Here is a 20,050-nt window from a genome sequence, read left to right on the forward strand (position 1 = left end):
TCTGGTAAACCTCCCCTGTTGTGTTCCAGGCTTTGGAATCAAGAAATATTATTAATGCATTTTTTGAGGTTCTACCATGTGCCAGGCAACATGCTGAGTGTGAGTATCTATTGATAAACCATTCCCCGTGGAATGTAGTCCAGTAGGCATGATAGCCATTAATGAAGGGATGCCACACAATAAAATGATTAGACACATAAAGACTTGATATTTACAAGAAGTACAGTGAAGACAACATAGGGAATTCAAGCTGGTCTGGGATGGTCAGGGAGAGCTGGCCTGAAGGAGTAATGATTAAGCTGGTATCCACAGAAGAGAGAAAGAAGAGAGGTCACTGAAGATGAGAATATACCAAGGCGGGAAGGAACATGGCCGTGGGAAGAAGAGGCAGGAGGCTTGTGTGGCTGGAGCGGAGGATGAAGCAGGTGGGAGAGAGGAAAGACAGGCGAATGAAAACGTAAGCAGGAGTGCCAGGCGAATGCTGTGGAGTGTCCTGATCAACTCTGCTGGGGCAAGACTCAATTTTATCTCCAGTCATATGTTGTGTGACCTTGGGCAAGCCATAAAACTTCTCTGTGTCTCAGTTTCTTTACCTGTAAAATGGGGGATTGTTATTTAGCTCAGGGGTTGTACAAATAGATTGTTCATAAATATTTCCCGAGTGAATACAGTGTCAGGCGCTGGGTGTATGATGATTTGTCCCTTTTCCACAGGCACCAAGCCCTGAGGTTCCACATATTGGCAAACAGTAGACATAGCACAGTGAAGAGTGTAGCATATGGAACCAGACTGCAAGGCTGGGATCTCAGAACCGTGGACTCCTAGCCCAGTGTCTTTTAGAAAAATCATTTAAATTCCGTAAACCTTAGTTTTCTCATATGTAAAGTAGGAAAGATAATAATGGCTACTCCTAAGATTATTGTAATTAGATGATGTGCGCAAAGCAGTTAACCCTGCACTTGGCACCATCGTAAGCCATACACGTGTTTGCTTTTTATCATTCAGGCTTCTGGAGCTAATGGAGGTTTAATGGGACATTATTGTGAACTTGTTCATGGAGATAGAAATCCCTTACACATTAAGTGGGAGTCTTCTGGTGTCCCTACTACTTCCTGCTTGTGATTTCTGCTGCTTTGAAAGTGCTTGGATCAATAACATCTGAAGTTCTCAAAGAAGGGCCCCAGGACCTAACAGTGGGACACGTGCCTCTCTCCACACAGTAGGAATTGCCCTGTGGACAGTTGGCAGTTCTGAAATGGCAAATTTCCTCTCTACTTAGAAATGAAAAGCCAACTGTCATTTCAATTAGCAAGTGTTGCTTTATCTTTCGGGGCCAATCTTAACCACGAGCTTATGTGGGACTCAGGCTAGAAGGATGTGCTATGTCTATATCGAGGTTCTGCCACGTGTCGAGGTTCTTAGTGTACACATGCTGTGATTACGGAGATGTCGCCTGAATTCACCATCAGTCAAGGCTGAGGCAGGCTGCCCTGGTGTGTTTGTTTTGTCCTGTTTCTGGCTGCTGCTGTTTTTGCTCTCTTAACTCACCGATCAGTGGAGAGTTCCCTCCAATGTTAGGTTGAGTAGATGCTTTCCTGCTGGACTTTTAGTGAGAGAGGCTTGCAGAGAAAGAAAAATGCCGGGATAATGGAAAACACCTGGGTGTTCACAGCCTCACAGTGATCCTGCAAAGAATGCCCTCTTCTCTCTTTCTCTCGTCTAGTAAATGCTTATTCATCTTTTTTGACTCAGGCTCAAAGTTACATCCTGTACGATGTCATCCCCAGCCTCCCCGGCTCCCTTCCTTCCTTCTTTTATGCATTGCCCTACTCTGTTTTCACCAAGTAACTGTCTTGCTTATGTAGCTGTCCTGGATGCCAGAAACGGTTTTTACCTTTTTGCCGATACCTGGCACAGCATAAACGCAGGTATATGTTTGTTGACATTGAAAATCACCACCCTCCTCATCCTGTAAGTCAGGGAAAATGGAAATGAAGTTTCTTCTACATTAGGCAGAGAAGAGCTTGTGAACAGCATCGTTTAATTTCTCTCCTTCTCCATTCTTCAGCCTCCTCCCTTCACCTAACACGTTTTTACTGATGCTTCCTCATCACATTAGCATTTTTAGTGTTTCTTGAAAATTGACTAGGTAGAGCTATTTCATCCTAGTGGGGAAAGAAAGGAAATAAGGTAAGGAACATGAAACAAGATTATGGTAAGTGATACAAGGAAATAATTGATCACAATACATATACTATGATAAGTGGTATGAAGGAAGTCACCAAAGTGGCATTTTAGACATTAATGGGGGCCCTGTTGGAGGGAGTGACCAGAGGTTGCATTTGCAGTGAGAGCTGGAGGAGAAGGGAGAGGTAGGCAAGAGGCAATTTGTGTGTGACCGTGAAGGCCATGCGGAAGAGCCTGATTTTATCCTGGGAGCGATGGGAAGCCACTGGAGGGTTTTAGAGATGGAAATGATCCTGATTTCTGCTTTAAGAAGGGCACTTGGGCTGCTGTGTGGAGGATGGAGAAGGGAAGGTAACACGGAGACCAGTGAGGATGCAGTTGGAGAGATGATGGCAGCTTGGACAAGAGTTTGAAGAGTAGAGCTGGGAAGAAATGGACAGATGCCAGACATGGGAGCCCTCATAACATGCTCTTGGATTGAATACAGAGGGTGGAGGAAAAGAAAAAATCGAGGACAATTTCTAGTTTTTTGGCCTGAGGAAGTGGGTGGTTCCATTTACTAAGACTGGGAACTCTAGGAGATAAGAGAGGGTTGGGGGAGAGAACAGGAGCTCAGTGGGCGAATACAACTTGGTGTTAGATATTCAGATACTGAATATGGAGATAGTCAGAAGGATACTGCATATATGAGTCTGTTACTTAAGGGGGAGGTTGAGGTTGCAGATATAAGTTTGGGGGTCATTGGCCATCTGGCTTGATGATATTCCCCCAGGGAGACTTGAATGAGAGGTGAGGATACCCATAACTGATCTGATATTCTTAACTCCCCCAGTAGGCATTGCTGATCAATCATGGCCCTCTTTGCATTGGGCCTAAGCTTCAGAATCCTCTAATGAGCTCCCTGGGCAGCCATTAACAATCAGTTGATTCCTAATTGATGGGTAAAGTAGGAAGTAGCAAAAAGGAAAAAAAAGTAAACAACAAAGTTAAGCTCAAGAACCAAGTGTTTTTTTCCTGGCACTAAATTCTAGGTGAAATATATTATGAGACTCTTCGCCCAGCAGTAGTAATAATAAAAATAACATTAACAAACATTGGCTAATGATCCCTAGTTTACAAAGTGATTTGTTCGTACATTTAATTGGTTTTGAATATCATCCTGGAGAGTCTTCGGCTAGGATTCTGTAGAAGGCATAAAAGCATTCCCTAAGTGGCTGTCTCATCTCAGCCCTGGACAAAAGCTGACAGCATGCCACTTAGTAGTAAAGTAGTGAAAGCCTTTCTTTGGGCAGAAAGGCAAATGCCACTGAGGTAGGTTTTCTGTGGGTACAGTGTTTTTGGGTTGGGTCCCTCCTTGGAAGAGGACCAACCTTGCTTCCCACTGTCCATAGCCTAGACTTGAACAGCTGGAAGACTGGTGTTCTTTGCTGTGCTGCAAACTTGAAAGAGCAATGTATAGAATTATAGGAGATAAAGCTGGGGAGGCCCTGAGAAATCACCTAGTCCAACCCCCTCATTTTGCAGATGAGAAGACTGAGGCCTGAGGTCAAGAATTCAAGGATTTCTTTTTGTTAAAAGCCCCTCTCCAGGATGAGGTTCTTCAAGGTCCGAATACAAGTCTGTGATGTTGCTTGGCCCATGCAGCCTCTGCAGTTCTATGTTTTTCTTTTCTTTTTAAAATTTTTTTATACAATTTTTAAAGGTTACTTTCCATTTACAGTTATTACAAAATATCGGCTATAGTCTCTGTGTTGTACAATACATCCTTGAACCTGTCTTACGCCCGATAGCTTGTACCTCCCACTGCCCCACCCCTATGTACTCCCCACTGGTAACCACTAGTTTGTTCTCTGTATCTGTGAGTCTGCTTCTTTTTGGTTATATTCACTAGTTTGTTGTTTTTTTTACATTCCACATATAAGTGATATCATACAATATTTGTCTTTGTCTGACTTATTTTAATTTAGCATAATGCCCTGCAAGCCCGTCTATGTTGCTGCAAATGGCAATATTTCATTCTTTTTTATAGCTGAGTAGGATTCCATTGTATGTATATACCACAGCTTCTTTATCCATTCATCTGTTAATGGACACTTAGGTTGTTTCCATATCTTGGCTATTGTAAATAATGCAGTTCTATGTTTTTCAAAGCTTCCTCGGGCAGTCCTGGAGAAATACCCAAGTAATACCCAAGTAGTTATCGTACAGTCAGAGGACGTGGTCAGGGCATGAGAGAAGGCCACCAAACACGTCTTTGGTGTTCATTTGTCATCCTCTGAATAGTTTTCTCTAATTCAGCTCCTTTGGTGCCTACTTTCTGCTGCCAGAAAGTATAGTGTAAAATAGTGACGTAATGCCCAGCTTATCATGACAAGGGTGAGCCTGAAATGAGGGATGTCTCTCATTATGCAGATGTTGCAGAAAGAAAGATTTCTGTCCAGGAGGAGGATTAGCTGACTCCCACACCTCTAGGCCGGCTGAATTGGCCTCACCTTTAATAAACATTTCATGAGGACAGTCATCCACTGCATGTTTACAGAGAAATTCCAGACACGCTGTTGAATCATGAGCATGCCTTGTATTTATCCTTTAAGCAAAAGCAGAGTTGTCTGGCATTATTAGCTCTAGTAAATCTCTTCTGGGTACAAGGCAAGGACAGGTTTCCCTAGATGCATTGTGGAGAGAAAGAAGCTGAGGCCACGGGAAAAGGGAAATCAGAGACTGCTGAGTGGCACTGGATCCTATTAGACTCAGGATTCTCTGAATTTCGGGCCCCATTTATCAGACTGCCTCTTGCCTTATTTTCAGCAGCTTAATCTGTTTGCAGCAGGCCAAATTGCTCCGTGTCCCATCACAATTCCTGTCAGAAAATCACTGGCTGGCCAATTGTGAACTTGTCGAAGTGACAAGCAGGCACGGTGGCTGAGACGGCATTTCCAGGCTTTGCCTTGAATGCGTGCAGCCGTGTGGAGTGGTGGGTGACGCCTTAAAATGGAAAACTACTGACAAGAGGGGAAAAGGGAGACTGTACCGCGGATCCTCTGGACAAGGCATTTTTAACTGTGCATCTTTTCTCCTTTTCCTTCTCGTATTCCCTCTCCTCTTTCCCCGTCTGTATTTCTTCTTTCCTTCCTCTTCTCCTCCTCCACTTCCTCTTCTTTCTCCCTTCTGTTTCTCCTGCTCTTCCTTCTTGACTCGTAGATACAGAAAGAGAGATCCACGCAGCCCCTCATGTGAGTGAGAAATTAATTCAGCTGTTCCGGAATAAGAGTGAATTCACCTTTCTGGCCACTGTACAGCAGAAGCCATCCACTTCAGGAGTGATACTGTCCATTCGAGAACTGGAACGCAGGTAAGAAAGAGCTTTCTACTTCTCAAAAATCTACCTAGCATTCATGGGCTATACAAAATGCCTTGGAATTTAGAGGGTGTAGCTCCAGGAAAATGTTCAGCTTGCTGAAGCCTTGTGACTGTTGAACACATTCATGGACTTACTTCGCATTAAGATGTCTTTCTCACCTATTTTCTATCTCCTGATAGACTTTGCTCATATAAAACCACATGCTATCCATCTGATTTAGGCCATCAAGCAAGTTATATTTACCAACAACCTCCAGTAAGCCTTCATTGTGTTTATTTTATGCAGGAACTGTGCTTGACGCTGGGGATATTAAGGTGAAAAATACAGAATTTTTATTCTAAGGATCACATCACACAAGCTAGTAGGGAATATGGACAAATGAATGTCACGAAGAATTGTAGGTGCAGTGCTGGAAACTTGTGTTTAGGGAATAAAGGTAGTAGGCAATTCTGCTAAGCTTTGTAGTGAGCCAAGAAAGGGTTCAGAAAAGATGATGATTGTATAAGGAAATCAAGTGAGTAGATATTTGACAGGCTGAATGGGAAGGAGTAAGGAATAGGAAGAACAACATTCAAGGAAGAGGTTGTGACGATTTGGGGAAGGAACAGGTAAGTGGGTAAGTAGATGACACATCAAGTGTGTGGGGCAGGGGCTGAGGTCGTTGAGGCAGGCAGAGATAGGTGGTATTATAGAGGCAGGCGGAAACCAGATCATTGCAAAGCTCTGATGCTGTGTTGAAAAACTTGGACTAAAGTCCCTGTAGATGATGGGAAACTACATAATGGCTTTAAGTTTGAGAAAGATCACTCTATTCGGGAGTTCAAAGGAATGATTATTCGATAATCTAAGACAAGGGTATAAGGTCCTTTCTGGGATATCCTGGTGAGCTGTGGCAAAGCAGAGGGTGAGGGGAAAGATTGTGTCTGCTAACCTCCATTCCCTGAGAGCCCCTCTGTTGGCCCCTGTAAGTGTGCTGGAAGCCTTCTCCCCAGACCAAAGCTCCTGGACAAGCACACAGATCTCTTTCTCAGAGAGACTGGCGGTATTTCAGTCTGCTGTCTGTGTAGTGCCCTGGGGGTGACAGCCTGCCAAGGACTGCCTCTTCGACTGTTACGGTCCCATGGGACCCAGGAGCTGGGCTCCAGAGCCAGGCAATCAAGGGTGTCCCTTGGGTGGCAGCTGTAAAAACCAGGGCACCGGATGGTATAAAAGCTCCCTTCTGGGAGATACTGACCCTCTGGAGTTTGCAGAGGGAGAACGTCAAGATGGCACGGCTGCCAGTCTTCCTTCTGGAGAGTGTTCCAGCAGGTTCCTGGATGTGTGTGTTAGATTAGATGCCTGCCCCTCAGGCCAATGCTTTATTATAAGCGAATGAGCTTCTTTCCCTTGAAGTCTGGGCACCAGAGGCTTCCTCTGATCTGGGTCCCGAGCTGGGTGAGTCCCAGTGTGTGAGCTCTTTTCTCAGGTCATTACAGCCTTGTGGGTCTCGTGGACACGAGCCCCTTTGGTTTTTGCAGCTAGACGTTGTGGAGGATAGTCTCTTAGGTGCAGGTGTTAAGAGTTGGGGTGCCTGATGTGGGGTTCAAACTCTTTGCTCCTTAAGGAGAAGCTCTGGGTTTTAAGTTCCCTACTGACTCTGGGTCTCTGAACTGGGGCTGGGGTTTACAGTGAGATTTTGTCTCACCTTATCCTATCTGCTTCGAAGCAGTTTTTTTTTTTTTTTTTTTCCTCATTTGCCCCATGTGCTCAGCCAGCCTTTAGGTTTTTTCCAGAGGAAAATGTTCCATAAGTAGCTGTAGACTTAGTGTGGAGGAGGAGGTGCACTCAGGATCTACCTTTGTCACCATCCTGAACTGGAACCTCCCAGCCAATTTTATTTTTATTTATTTATTTTTGGCCGCGTTGGGTCTTCGTTGGTGCACGCGGGCTTTCTCTAGTTTCAGCGAGCGGGGGCTACTCTTCGTTGCGGTGCGCGGGCTTCTCATTGCGGTGGCTTCTCTTGTTGCGGAGCACAGGCTCTAGGTGCACGGGCTTCAGTAGTTGTGGCATGCAGGTTCAGTAGTTGTGGCACATGGGCTTAGTTGCTCTGTGACGTGTGGGATCTTCCTGGACCAGGGATCGAACCCGTGTTCCTTCATTGGCAGGCAGATTCTTAACCACTGCACCACCAGGGGAGTTTCCCAGCCAATTTTAATTGAATACCAATTTTTTTTTTATATATACATTTAAAAAAAATTAATTTATTTATTGATTTATGGCTGTGTTGGGTCTTCGTTTCTGTGCGAGGGCTTTCTCTAGTTGTGGCAAGCGGGGGCCACTCTTCATCGCGGTGCACGGGCCTCTCACTATCGTGGCCTCTCTTGTTGCGGAGCACAGGCTCCAGACGCGCAGGCTCAGTAATTGTGGCTCACGGGCCCAGTTGCTCCGCGGCATGTGGGATCTTCCCAGACCAGGGCTCGAACCCGTGTCCTCTGCATTGGCAGGCAGATTCTCAGCCACTGCGCCACCAGGGAAGCCCTGAATGCCAATTTTATATTAATCCATTGAAAATACTTATGAAGTACCTACTCTGTTCTAAGTGCTATGCCAGTTTTTGTGGGGAAGTGAAAGAAACAAAATCTAACAGAATTTGGCAATGTGAGAAGCAAGGCATGACCACATAAAAAACTAAAGAATAAAAAAGAGCTATTAATAGAGAAGTAATAGACTGGAGTTACTAGGCAGTGTGTAGCTAACTTCAAAATTATGTGGCTCCCCAAATTTACCCCTGTACCCCTCCCTCCCCCCCCAGGGGTGGACAGCAGTGGCAGGACACTGGCCCCCCCCAAGCCCACAGAACAGTCACTGCCTAAGCAGAGGGTGGCAACTGGGGAAGGGCAGGGGACTGGGGAAAGACAGGTGGGCCCTGGGCACCAGGAGCAACCAAGCCAGTGGCTGAGAACTGGTCCCAGGGAGGTGGTAGGTGGTGGGAGGGAGCTGCACATGAACGGAGGCTCCAAGGGCCCAGTGCATGCTCCGCTGTCCCATCGGACTTCACTGACAAAACACAAAGTCAAAGGTAGAATTACTGAGAATTTCAAGATGGTGACTGCAGAGCATTAAACCCCAAGTGTGGGTCCCTCCTGAGGGCAGGATCCTGTGCAAATGCACTGGTCACATGCCCATGAAGCCAGCCCTACCTTGACCTTGCAGCAGACACGGTGGTGCTCTCCCCTGGCCCCCTCACATCTCTTGTGTAGGTTCTGTGTGCCCTTCACCTGGCTTCTATGGGCTTTGCTTCTGAAGGTTGGCACCTTCCAACTTGCCTCAGAGCACTGACCCTCAGCCTCCATAGCCCCTTCACCCTACTGTACTGAGAGCGGAAGTGTCTAGGAGTTCACTTCCTCCCCAGGCAGCCTGGAGTCAATGATTGACTCATGAGTGTGGGAGTATGGAAGCCGAGTTCCCTGGCCTTCGATGCCCGGAGGCCAGGCAGGCTCTGAGGCTTCATTCATCCCCCAGAGCAACCAGGGATCAGGCTGAGGCTGGGACTTCCTTCCCTCCCTCCCTACCTCTCCTGGGAGCACTTCCTTAGGAAATCACTTGCTCTCAAATTCTTGTCAGGGTCACTACTGGGGAACCAGAGCTCAGATAAACCTTCCTTTTACTACTTTTTGATATATCAACCTAAATAGGTAAACTGAGGCAAAAATGATATAAAGGTGTTAAGTTCACTGAGCTCAGTACATTAAATTGGTGGTTAAGGAAGACCACATAGAGGGGAGACTCCTGAACAGGTAGCCTTCTGCAGGCAAGGGAAAGAGAAGGGTATAGAAGCAGGGAGAACAGTGTGGGCAGTCACACAGGGAAGAAATTAAGGAAATGAAATTTTTTTTTGGTTGTGGGGAGAGGTGCAGAGAACAGACCATTGGCTGGAGCAGAGGATCTTTCCATGTACATTTTCAACAGAGGTGAGGATCGACAGTTCTGGCTCTTTCCAGTGGTTAAGTTTGGCCTCAGCCTCAAAGGGATGTGATGGACCCTGATCCTTCTGTGGGGATGCAGGCAGCACAGTGAGCTGGTTGTCTCTGGGTCACCCTGGCAAAAGCAAGCTGGCATTTGTGTTGGTGAGCAGGTATGGGTTAGGGTCCACACGTTCTGTAGGCTGGGAGAAAGCACAGGTTCTTATTGCCCAAGGGTGGAGATGTCAAGTCAGTCTCAGCTTCACAGACATAGGAAGGTCATGTCCTTGCCCTATTGGCTTTGTGGCGTTGGGTGTGAGGGCCTCCTCAGTATGAGGGCCATACAAATGTCCAAGAATAGAGTGTGGGCCATCTTCAACTGCTTCTCAGTGGAAGCAGAGAACTTCCCAAAGCAGGTGAGAAGTGAGTGGAATGGCAACCGATATAGTAGAGCACTGGCTTCAGAGTCAGACATGATAGAGGCTGGAGTTTTGACTTCTAGCTTTGCAATACCTGCTGTTTAATATCTTGGAACCTCAATATCCTTATCTGTAAATGGGGATAATAATCTGCTTTGCAGGATGGCCGTGAGGATGAAAAGAGATAGTGCATGTTAAGTGCACAGCTCTTAACAAATATGTATTTCTTCTCCTTGTCTAATCCTAAGTCTTGAAACTCTGTTTTATGGGTTTCTCTTTTGGAATCTAAAAAAGTCCAAATCTTACTTTAAGAAACGTTTTGAAAAGCCTTTTGTGTTGCCAGGAGAGTCATCTGAGGCCACCTTCTCTTACTTTCCTGGCCGGATTCTAATAGAACTTGAGGATCATTGAATGGAAATCATCTGACCATTTTTCACTGTAGTAGGAAAACCTCAGGTCTTGACTCAAACAAAATAGATATAAAGAAGTAGAAAATAAGTTCCCCTCCACTTCTGAATTCTATGGTACCTTCCTCCATGTTTGTTTAGTCTAATCAAGGCAAGGTATAAAGGATTAACTCTGAATCTGTAATGCACTTGGCTGTGGGTACTAAAGATCTGGTTCCATGCTTAAGGAGATTAACATCTAGTTAAGGAGGCTCTCAGCATGCAAGAAATAGAGGGGAATATATATTTAGGAATTAGGCTTTTTATAATACAAAAGATGTTCCCATCTGTAATATGTGAGAATCTTTAGTCATTTTCAGATTTCTTTTTGTTTTCCAAGGTAACAGTGTCTAGAGAAGCAAATTGCCTTGTAGACATTTGGCATGCACATTTGACCAGGTATAGAAGTTGATCGGGCTCTTCTTTATTCAGTAGCAGAGGATCCAGGGATTTGATAGACTGGATTGATAAACTGGAATCTATTAAGGATCTGATAGACTGTCGACTGGGAAGTCAGACACCCAGTTTTTTCTTTTGATCCTCTCCTGTGTGATCCTCATTGCACCTGTCACGATCAAGGTGAATTAAATATGCATTTGCTACAAATAGGATATGATGGGCACTATTAGACTCCTAGCTGATTTTTTTTTTTTTTCACATTTGGTTTTTTTTAGTATATTCGGAGTTGTGCATTTATCAACACAATCAATTTTACAAGTTTTCATTACCTCTCGAAGAAATCCCACACCTCTTAGCTATCACTCCCCAATCTCCCCATGGGTCCCCCAGCCTTAGGCAATCACTAATCTACTTTCTGTCTCTGTGGATTTGCCTAAATGGAATCATACAAGGTGGCCCTTTGTAGCTGGCTTCTTTTATTTAGAATGTTTTCAAAGTTCTTCCGTGTTGGTAGTATGTGTCAGTAGTTCATTTCTTTTTTTTTTTTGGCCACACGTTGTGGCTTGTGGGATCTTAGTTGCCCGACCAGGGACTGAACCTGCGCCTTTGGCAGTGAGAGTGCAGAGTCCTAACCGCTGGACTGCCAGGGAATTCCCCAACTGCAGAATAATATTACATTGTTTGGACATACCACCTTTTATTTATCCATTCATCAATTGATGGGACACTGGAGTTGTTTCCACTTTTTGGCTATTATGAATAATGCTGCTATAAGCTTTCTTGTACAAGTTTTTTGTGTGGACATATATTTTTATTCTCTTGGGTATTTAACTAGGAGTTGACTTGCTGAATCAAGTGATCACTATGTTTAACTGTTTGTGGAATTGTCAGACTGTTTTTTGCAAAGTGCCTACACCGTTTTACATTCCCACCAGCAGTGTATGAGGGTTCCAAATTCTCTCCATCCTTGTTAAAACCTAGTTATTATCTTTCTTTCTGATTATAGCCATCCTAGTAGGTGTGAAGTGATATTGCACTGTGCTTTTGATTTAGATTTTCCTGATGGCAAATAATGTTGAATATCTTTTCATGTGTTTATTGGCTGCTATATATCCTCTTTGGAAAAATGTTTATTCAGATCATTTGTCCATTTTTAATTGGGTTGTGTGTCTTTATGATTTGGTAATAGTTATTTTATAGATACAAATCCCTTATCAGATGTGATTTACAGAATTTTTTCCCCCATTCTGTAGATTCTATCACTTTCTTAATGGTGTTCTTTGAGGCACAGATTTGTTAAATTTGATGTCCAGTTTTTCTTTTATTTCCTAATCCTGAGACTGAAGATTTATTCCATATGATTTCTTTAAAAAGTTTTATAGGTTTAGTTCTTATATTTAGATCTTTGATATATTTTGAGTCAATTTTTTTAATATGGTGTGAGATAGGGGTCCGACTTCATTTTTTTGCGTGTGGATAACCAGTTGTCCCAGCACCATTTGTTGAAGACCAATGAATTTTCTTGGTACCCTTGTTGAAGATCAGTTGACCATAAATGTGAAGATTTATTTCTGGACTCTCAAATTCTATTCCACTGATATACTTGTTTATTCTTATGCCAGTACTGTTTTGATTATTTGGCTTTGTGGTAAGTTTTGAAATTGATAAGTGTGAGTCCTCCAAATTTGTTTCCTGTTTTTTAAGATTGTTTTGGCTATTTCAGTCCTCTTGAATATGAGTATTAAGACCAGCTTTTCAATTTCTGCAAAGATGTCAGCTGTACTTTCAAAGGGATTGCATTGAATCCGTAGATCATTGTGGGGAGTATTGCCATCTGAACAATATTAAATCATATGATCCGTAGACATGAAATGTCTTTCCATTTATTTAGGTCTTCTTTAAGTTTTTCAACAGTGTTTTATAGTTTCAGAGTATAAATTTTGCAAGGCTTTTGTTAAATTGAAAGATTATTAAATATTCTTTTTGATGCTATTGTAAATGGAATTATTAATTTCACTTGTTTGCTCATTGCTACTTTATAGAAATGCAAATTGATGTTTGCATATTAATCTTGTTTCCTGCAGCTTTGCTGATCTCATTTATTCTAATAATTTTTTAGTGGATTTCTTAAATTTTTACTTACAAGATCAGGTCATCTGCAAATAGAGTTTTATTCCTGTCTTATCTGAGTGCCTTTTATTTTCTTTCCTAATTGCCCTGAGTAGAACTTCCAGTACAATGTTGAATAGAAGTGATGGGAACAGATAGTCTTGTTTCTGATCTTAAGGAGGAAAGCTTTCAATTTTTCACCATGAGGTGTGATGCTAGGTGTGGATTTTCTTAGATGAGTTTAACCAGGTTGAAGAAATTTTCCTCTATTCCTACATGCTCTTATCAGGTTGAGGAGGTTCTCTTCCATTCCTTGTTGGTTCAGTGTTTTTTTTATCATGAAAGGGTGTCAACTTTTTTCAAGTGCTTTTTCTGCATCTATCAAGATGATCATGTGGTTTTATCCTGTTCTATTGATGTGGTGTATTATACTAATTGATTTTTGGATATTATACCAAGTTTGCATTCCTGGGATAAATCCCACTTAGTCATGTGGTATAATCCTTTTTATATATTCCTGGATTTGATTTGATAGTATATTAATTTCTATATCTGTATTCATGAGTGAGAGATTGGTTTGTAGTTTTCTTTTGATGCCTTTTGTCTGATTTTTGTATTAGATTTTTAAACTGTGTGAGCTATGTGGAATAGTTTTTTTTTTTTTTTTAACTAACATTTGCTATTTAGTGTACCATGAGCCAGGCATTTAAATGTTTTTTTTTTTTTTTTAGATGACGTCCCTTGATTTGTTAAGTGTACAATTTTGTAACTTGAAAATATTGAAAATTTTGTCTCTCTCATTCCAGTATTTATACTAGCTATGTCGCTCACATTCCAATGTTTATACTAGCTATCCCTTTTTCTTGTCTTATGATACTGGCTGGAATCTCCATAACAGTGGTGAGTAATAAGCATATTAAAGGTCCTCATTAAAGTCAGGAAGAAGACATCAGACAATCCTGTCTTTAATGTGTTCCTTATCTGTTTAAGCTGCTTAATATAATGTCTGGTAGTTTCTGATCTGTCAATCTATCTTATATATGTGTGTGTGTGTGTGTGTATGTGTGTGTGTGTATATATATACATATATATACACACACACACATAGTCATCATGTAAAGGAAATTTAGATCTATTCCTGATTTACTGAAAGGCCACAAGATCATGAACAGCTGTTACATGCTATTAAATCAATCTAGCTTATATATATAAATATGTATATATGTGTATATATAGTATGTATATGTATGTGTGTATATGGATATATATGTATATACATATAATCATCATGTAAAGGAAATTTACTTTTCTTCCTGATTTAAAAGGCCAAAAAATCATGAACAGCTGTTACATTTTATTAAACACCCTCTTCAGGGTACCTTTTGAGATAATTATGTGTTTTTTCCCTTTCATTTATTAACATTAATTACATTAATAAAGTCCATAATGTTGAACTATTTCTGAAATCCTTAAATTTATATTTAGTAATGTTTAGGATTTTTGCATCAATATTAATAATAGTAATATTAATAAAAATAGTAATAATAACTAATTACTGGAAGCATTGATAAATGCCAGGCATTGTTCTAAACATTTTACCTTAAACTCATTAAACACTTTTTAACTCATAAGTGAGATACAATAGGTTTTCCTGTGTACGTGATTTAATTCAAGGCTTTTTGAATTTTATGCTCTAGACTGGTTTAAATATATAGGCAATACCTCTTTTATAAATGACTCTGATAGAATTAGCCTGAAAATAATGTGGGCTGATAATTTGTGTCTGGGGAGGCTGGGAACTCTTTTATTACTGAAAATGTTCATTTTCCATCTCTTTTTATGGTATTGTTCTGTTTAATTAATTTTAAGCTCTTCTGTGGACCAATTTACAGTTTGTTGAAATCATATATTTCGTTGAGATTGCCCCCTTTTTTGGGGCAAATAGTTGGACATTATATTCTTAATAAAATTTTTATATTTGTGGTTATATCTTCATTAACTTGTAATGTGGAATAATGTGTTTCCTTCTTGGTCAAGCTCATCATGGATTGTGTAATTTATTGGCCTTTTTAATGAAGCAGTTCTTAAGTTTTATTGATCAAGTCTACTGTTTTTCACTTTAAATTCATTGATTTCTGCTTACCTCTTTTTCGATCACTTTGGTATTTTTACTAGCTTCTTGGATGTTTAGTTCATTTGTTTTCAGTATTTTCTGTTTACTAGTAAAATCACTGAAGGCTTTATGTTTTCTTATGAGTACCACTGAATATAGCCCACTGATACTGCTATATACTGTTTTCCTTTTCTGTACTTTTCTATAATTCTTAATTTCAGTTAACTTCCTCTTTGATCCAAGTTAGAGGAGTATTAAAAATTTCAAAGTGATTAAATTAAAAAATACTTAATGGGTGACTCCTGGTTTTATTGTTAACTGAACATGTAAAACATGTGCTATAAGGTACGAGATGGAAAACCTCTCTGGTACCTGTACGTGCTCAATATTTTTATTTTTTGAGGGGGAACATTTTAAAAGGATGGGTAGTTTTTGTGTGTATATAGATATAACTTTATGTGTAACATTTGTGTTATTCAACTTCTCTGTGTTTTGATTTATGAACTTGAACTATGACATTCTGAGAGAGATAGATTAATAGCTTCTATTATGATTAGACTTTTGTCATATCCTCCTTGGATAGCTTTAAGGGCTAAGCCTGGAAACGTCATGCATTGCCTGTACCGCATTTTATTGACTAATACTGGGAAATTTGATCTAGCAGTGTGCCAAGGATGAGAAAACCTGGACATTGGAATAACGAGGTGGTCTCTGTTTTGATTGTCTGGGATGTAGTCTGTGCCCAAATACATGAAAGTAACATAGGTAAGAGACTGCATCACATAGGGGCTTTTTCCAGGTGGTACTCTGAGGTACATAGTATGTACTAAGCAACTATTAAGTGAATAGATGATTCATTTTCTCCAGCTCTGGTTAGGGCTGCTCCGAAATTTCATGGCTGATTTCAAAGGTTCACATGGAACATATTGTTCCAGGAATAGTACTGCCCTGGATGTACTATATGTGGGAGGCTGCACAGGACAGTGAAAAGGGCAAAGGTGTTGGTATCTGGAGACTGAAACGAATAATCCCTTGGGATTTTTGTATAGGATTAGAAGTATTTGCAAAACATCTACCATAGTTCTTGGCACATAATTTAAAAAACAAAAAGCCATGATGGTGGTTTTTTTTTTTTTTTTTTTAACATCTTTATTGGAGTATAATTGCTTTACAATGGTGTGTTAGTTTCTGCTTTATAACAAAGTGAATCAGTTATACATATACGTATGTTCCCATATCTCTTCCCTCTTGCATAAGGTGGAAATTTGATGCTGAGGGGAAAGAGGATACGGAGGAGTGGCCAGATAAGCAAACAGCCACTTGACTCTAGTTCACTGGTTAAAGGAAAACAGTATCTATCACCCCAGTCTTCAGGTAGTGTTCAGTTTCCAGTCAAAAGTCACCTTTGCGGATGAAGCACAATGGGGAAACCACATTCTGGATCTGAACACTTTCCCTCATGTGCACCACGGGAAGTCATCATCCACTGCCTTTTCCAAAGCTGTCATCCAGAAAAACTGCATTTACTGTTTTGGAAATCACTGTTTCCAATTTCTGCTAGGCTTCCAGCTATTCTCAGGTAAGGCCATTATTGAATTAATGGCCGAAGAGTTCATTCAGTGGCTGAGTTTCCTTCAGTTAAAGGCAGGCATCTCTCTCCCTGGTGGGGTTCCGGCAGCCAGAGGTGGATCATTTGGGAGGTGATTCCTTAAACCAGGAGCGCATTTCTTGGCATAACAATATCTAGAAACTCCCTAGGTAACTGAGCCAAGTTGAGTTTCTATGAATACCTTGAGTGAGTAGATAAAATGAAATGGAAAACTTAAATATAAAGGCAATTGAAAACATACCTGGAGGTAGCAATTGAAATAGACTCTTCCATGTAATGGAATGGGCACTCTGTTATTAATTCTCATCTATATTTCTAATTTGATGGATTTTTATTCTATTTTTTTTTTTTTACTATACGCATAGAGCACGTTGGAGGAGCAACAAAGATGAATCTGTCTCTCTGAGCTATCTTAATAGCATTGCAGATTTAATGTTTATTTTTCCTGATTCAAGTGTGTGAATATGGAGCTTTCTTAATGGAAAGCTTAATTAACATAGATTAAATCTAATCAAACATTCTGCCGGTATACGCAACTCTATAAGATATAATGGTAAATCTTCTGTTTTTCAATTTTATTCCTAAATTATAGATAAAATTAAATCTAAGCATAATTAGCTAGGAAGCTGAAAGCTAGGAGTCTAAGAAAAAGCTTCCTGTGGAACACTTCTGTAAGGAGATGAAGAGGACATTTATCGCTCGCTAAGAAGGACATTTTTCGCTCTCCTGTTTTACAAAATTTTGTATTTCGAAGGATACTCTTCAGTTTTCGGAGTTCTTGTGGTGGAAAGAACTACTTTCTACTTTGATGCCAGATAGACGTGGGTTCAATTCCTGGCTCTATCAATTACCAGACAGGTGAGATTTTGCAGCTGCTTTTAATTCACCTCAAACTCGGCGTCCTTTCATGGAAAGTGAAGAATGATTACTATGTCATGGAGTTACTGGGAGGATTCTATAGAAGCACTTAGGTGAATAGTTCCTCAAGCGTCTCATTTTTCAAGGTGCTCACCAAATCTTATTTCCCTTCCTCTCCTCATGTTTGTTTGTAGATATTTCCTCATACCGTCTCAAATTCTTCAGAAGTCAAAAAGGTAGATATTGGGAATTTCTCATCATTTGAAATAGTAATTAGGTTTCACATCAAGAGATTGTTATATATAATCTAAAAATAGTGGTTGTCCTAATGGAATGCATTCAGTAATTTCTAAGCACCAGATTTACCTTCCTAATTATGGATGATTTAAGCTAATATGTAAATTATTTTGCACTTTCAGACAATTTATTGAAGATGTCAGAATGGAGGGATAGGAGGTGGAGGAAATTCCAGAATAGTATTACATGGTTTGAACCTAGCCCAATAAAAAGCTTTTTTCATGGGTGATTAACAGTACATTTTTAGAAATTAAACTTCTTATATAAACTTAAGTTTAATTCTTTCCTCAAGGATATTTAGTGTAAGGCTTATATTAAAAAAAAAAAAAGTAGGTGACTTCAGTTGTTAAATTGCTTACATTTGGGAAGGAAAGAAACAAGTTCAAATTGGAATCTTGTCCAAATGCAGATCTCTCTATGCTGCTTTCAAAGTATACAAATAGGTCTTCACTTTCCAAACAAATATGGGGAGGCTCTAGATTTAGAGCTGTGTTCCTTTTAGACTGTAAGCTCCCTCATCAACAACATTCAGGAAATATTAATGCAAATCTATCAAATACCATGTGTGGTGCTAGATACTGTGGTACAATTGTGAAACATACAGGGATGGACATAGTCAGTTGATGAAACACCACAAAGTATGGTTAGTGCCCTGATAAGAGGAATACAGGGATCACAGAGCAGGGTACCTTGACTTTCCCAAAAGAAGTTGGAAAGCCTTCTCACTGAGGGTTATGCTTAAGAGGCAAAGTAGAATGAGTAGAAATCAGGCAGAAGATGGTGAATGGAAGAGGGTTCTGGACGCAGCGTGAGCAAAGGGATGAGAGATGAGAGCTATCATCGTGCCTTAAAATAATTGAAGAAAAATGCCGCATTGTTGGAGAGTGGGCAGAGCATTAGGTAAGGAAGAAGGGGCGAGGTGTGGCCAGAAGTGAACCGGAGAGTCAGGCAAGAGGCTAGATTGTGAATGGCTTTCTAAGCAATGCATATGAGCTTAGCTTTTATTCCAAGGGCAATGAAGAGTCATGCAAGGGATTTAAGTACAGGTGCAGCATGATTAGATTTGTGTTTTAGAAAAATCGCACTGGCTGCTTAGTGGAGAATGGCGTGGAGGAGGCAAAATTGGAGACAGAAGGCCAGTTAGGAGGTTGTTGCAGTTGTCCAGAATCTAGACTCTAGATAAGAGGATGGAGACCTGGACTGGGTCAGATAACGGTGGTGCAGATGAAGAGAAACTGATTAAGATAATTAGGAGTTAGAGTGAACTGGTTGTGGTTTTATGTCGGATGTGGTGGGGAGCAGAGAGGGAGGGGTCAAGGGTGATGCCCAGGGGTCTGGCTTGGGCTACTGGGAGGTACTGTGCCCTGAGCAGGCAGGATGAAGTGGTACATGACTTTTTTTATCCTTGTGTTTGCATGTCACATAGTATAGAGTTCCTTGAATTTGCTTTGCTCAAATTTTTAGTTAAATAAATTAACAAAAATAGAAGCTGAAAAGGGTAAGAATGGATGGGAAATATTCTCTGGGAAATGGGATCACCTACTTCTGGAAGGAGGCTTCTTCTTGAAGAAGGAAACAGCAGCTAAAAGTTGAATATGCATCATCTAGAGATGCTTCTAAATGCTAGGAGACAAGACACCTGGAATCTGGGTTTCCATCATTTTTATCTTTATGCCTAGCAGAGTGCAGACAGTTTCAAGGCAAAGTTTAAAGGCTGCAGTGAGCATTAGAAAGTAGTAATTTTCAGATAGAAATAAATGAATGGAAGGATTGCATGTTAAGAAAATGAGGAGGTTTTTCAGTAACACACTAATTAAATAAAATTTAAATCTTTGTCAGAAGAAAGGAAGCTGCTCAGATGACTTTGACCTTAATTGAGGACGAGAAGTATCATAGCAAGAGAGCATAACGTTTTGGGCAAATTGCTCATGCTTGCACATATGCTTATTAGATTTTGGATTGCATAGTGTTTGAGAAATGGAAAACCAGCAAGTGTAGCCATTAACCCTAACTTTCTTAGTAAAAAAGTCACAATTGCATTAATACTTATGCATAAAATCATTCAAGTTCAGTGGAATTCTCCTAGAGAATTTAAACTGTCATCTTTGACTTCCTTTAGAATTAGTAGTTGTGAAACACTTGCATGCCTGCGTAATAGGTATTTACTCATTTGGCTCTGTGGAGAGAAATGTGGAGAGATGGGCCTTGTCACTGCTGAAAGATTTAACACCCTGACTTGCCAAGTTCCGGGTGGAAGGCATTCCAGACTGTCAAACCATTGATGAGAGTGGTACATTGGCAGGGATGTGGG

General features: G+C 40.9%; 1 protein-coding gene across 4 annotated transcripts in view; it reads left to right on the plus strand.

Annotated features, from left to right (window-relative positions):
• The window catches only part of NELL1 (neural EGFL like 1), an 865,453-nt gene that overhangs the window by 72,633 nt on the left and 772,770 nt on the right, over window positions 1–20,050 (plus strand). For 2 of the 4 annotated variants that reach the window (XM_068554539.1, XM_068554541.1), the window contains exon 3: window positions 5,389–5,539. In XM_068554539.1, coding sequence (XP_068410640.1) covers window positions 5,389–5,539 — 151 coding nt within the window. Of the gene's footprint in view, window positions 1–5,037; window positions 5,162–5,388; window positions 5,540–20,050 lie in introns of those variants that run through there. The other 2 variants (XM_068554542.1, XM_068554540.1) reach the window with 2 other exon arrangements.

The sequence above is a fragment of the Eschrichtius robustus genome, chromosome 11 (genome assembly GCF_028021215.1).
Source record: "Eschrichtius robustus isolate mEscRob2 chromosome 11, mEscRob2.pri, whole genome shotgun sequence".
In the NCBI taxonomy this organism is placed as follows: domain Eukaryota; kingdom Metazoa; phylum Chordata; class Mammalia; order Artiodactyla; family Eschrichtiidae; genus Eschrichtius; species Eschrichtius robustus.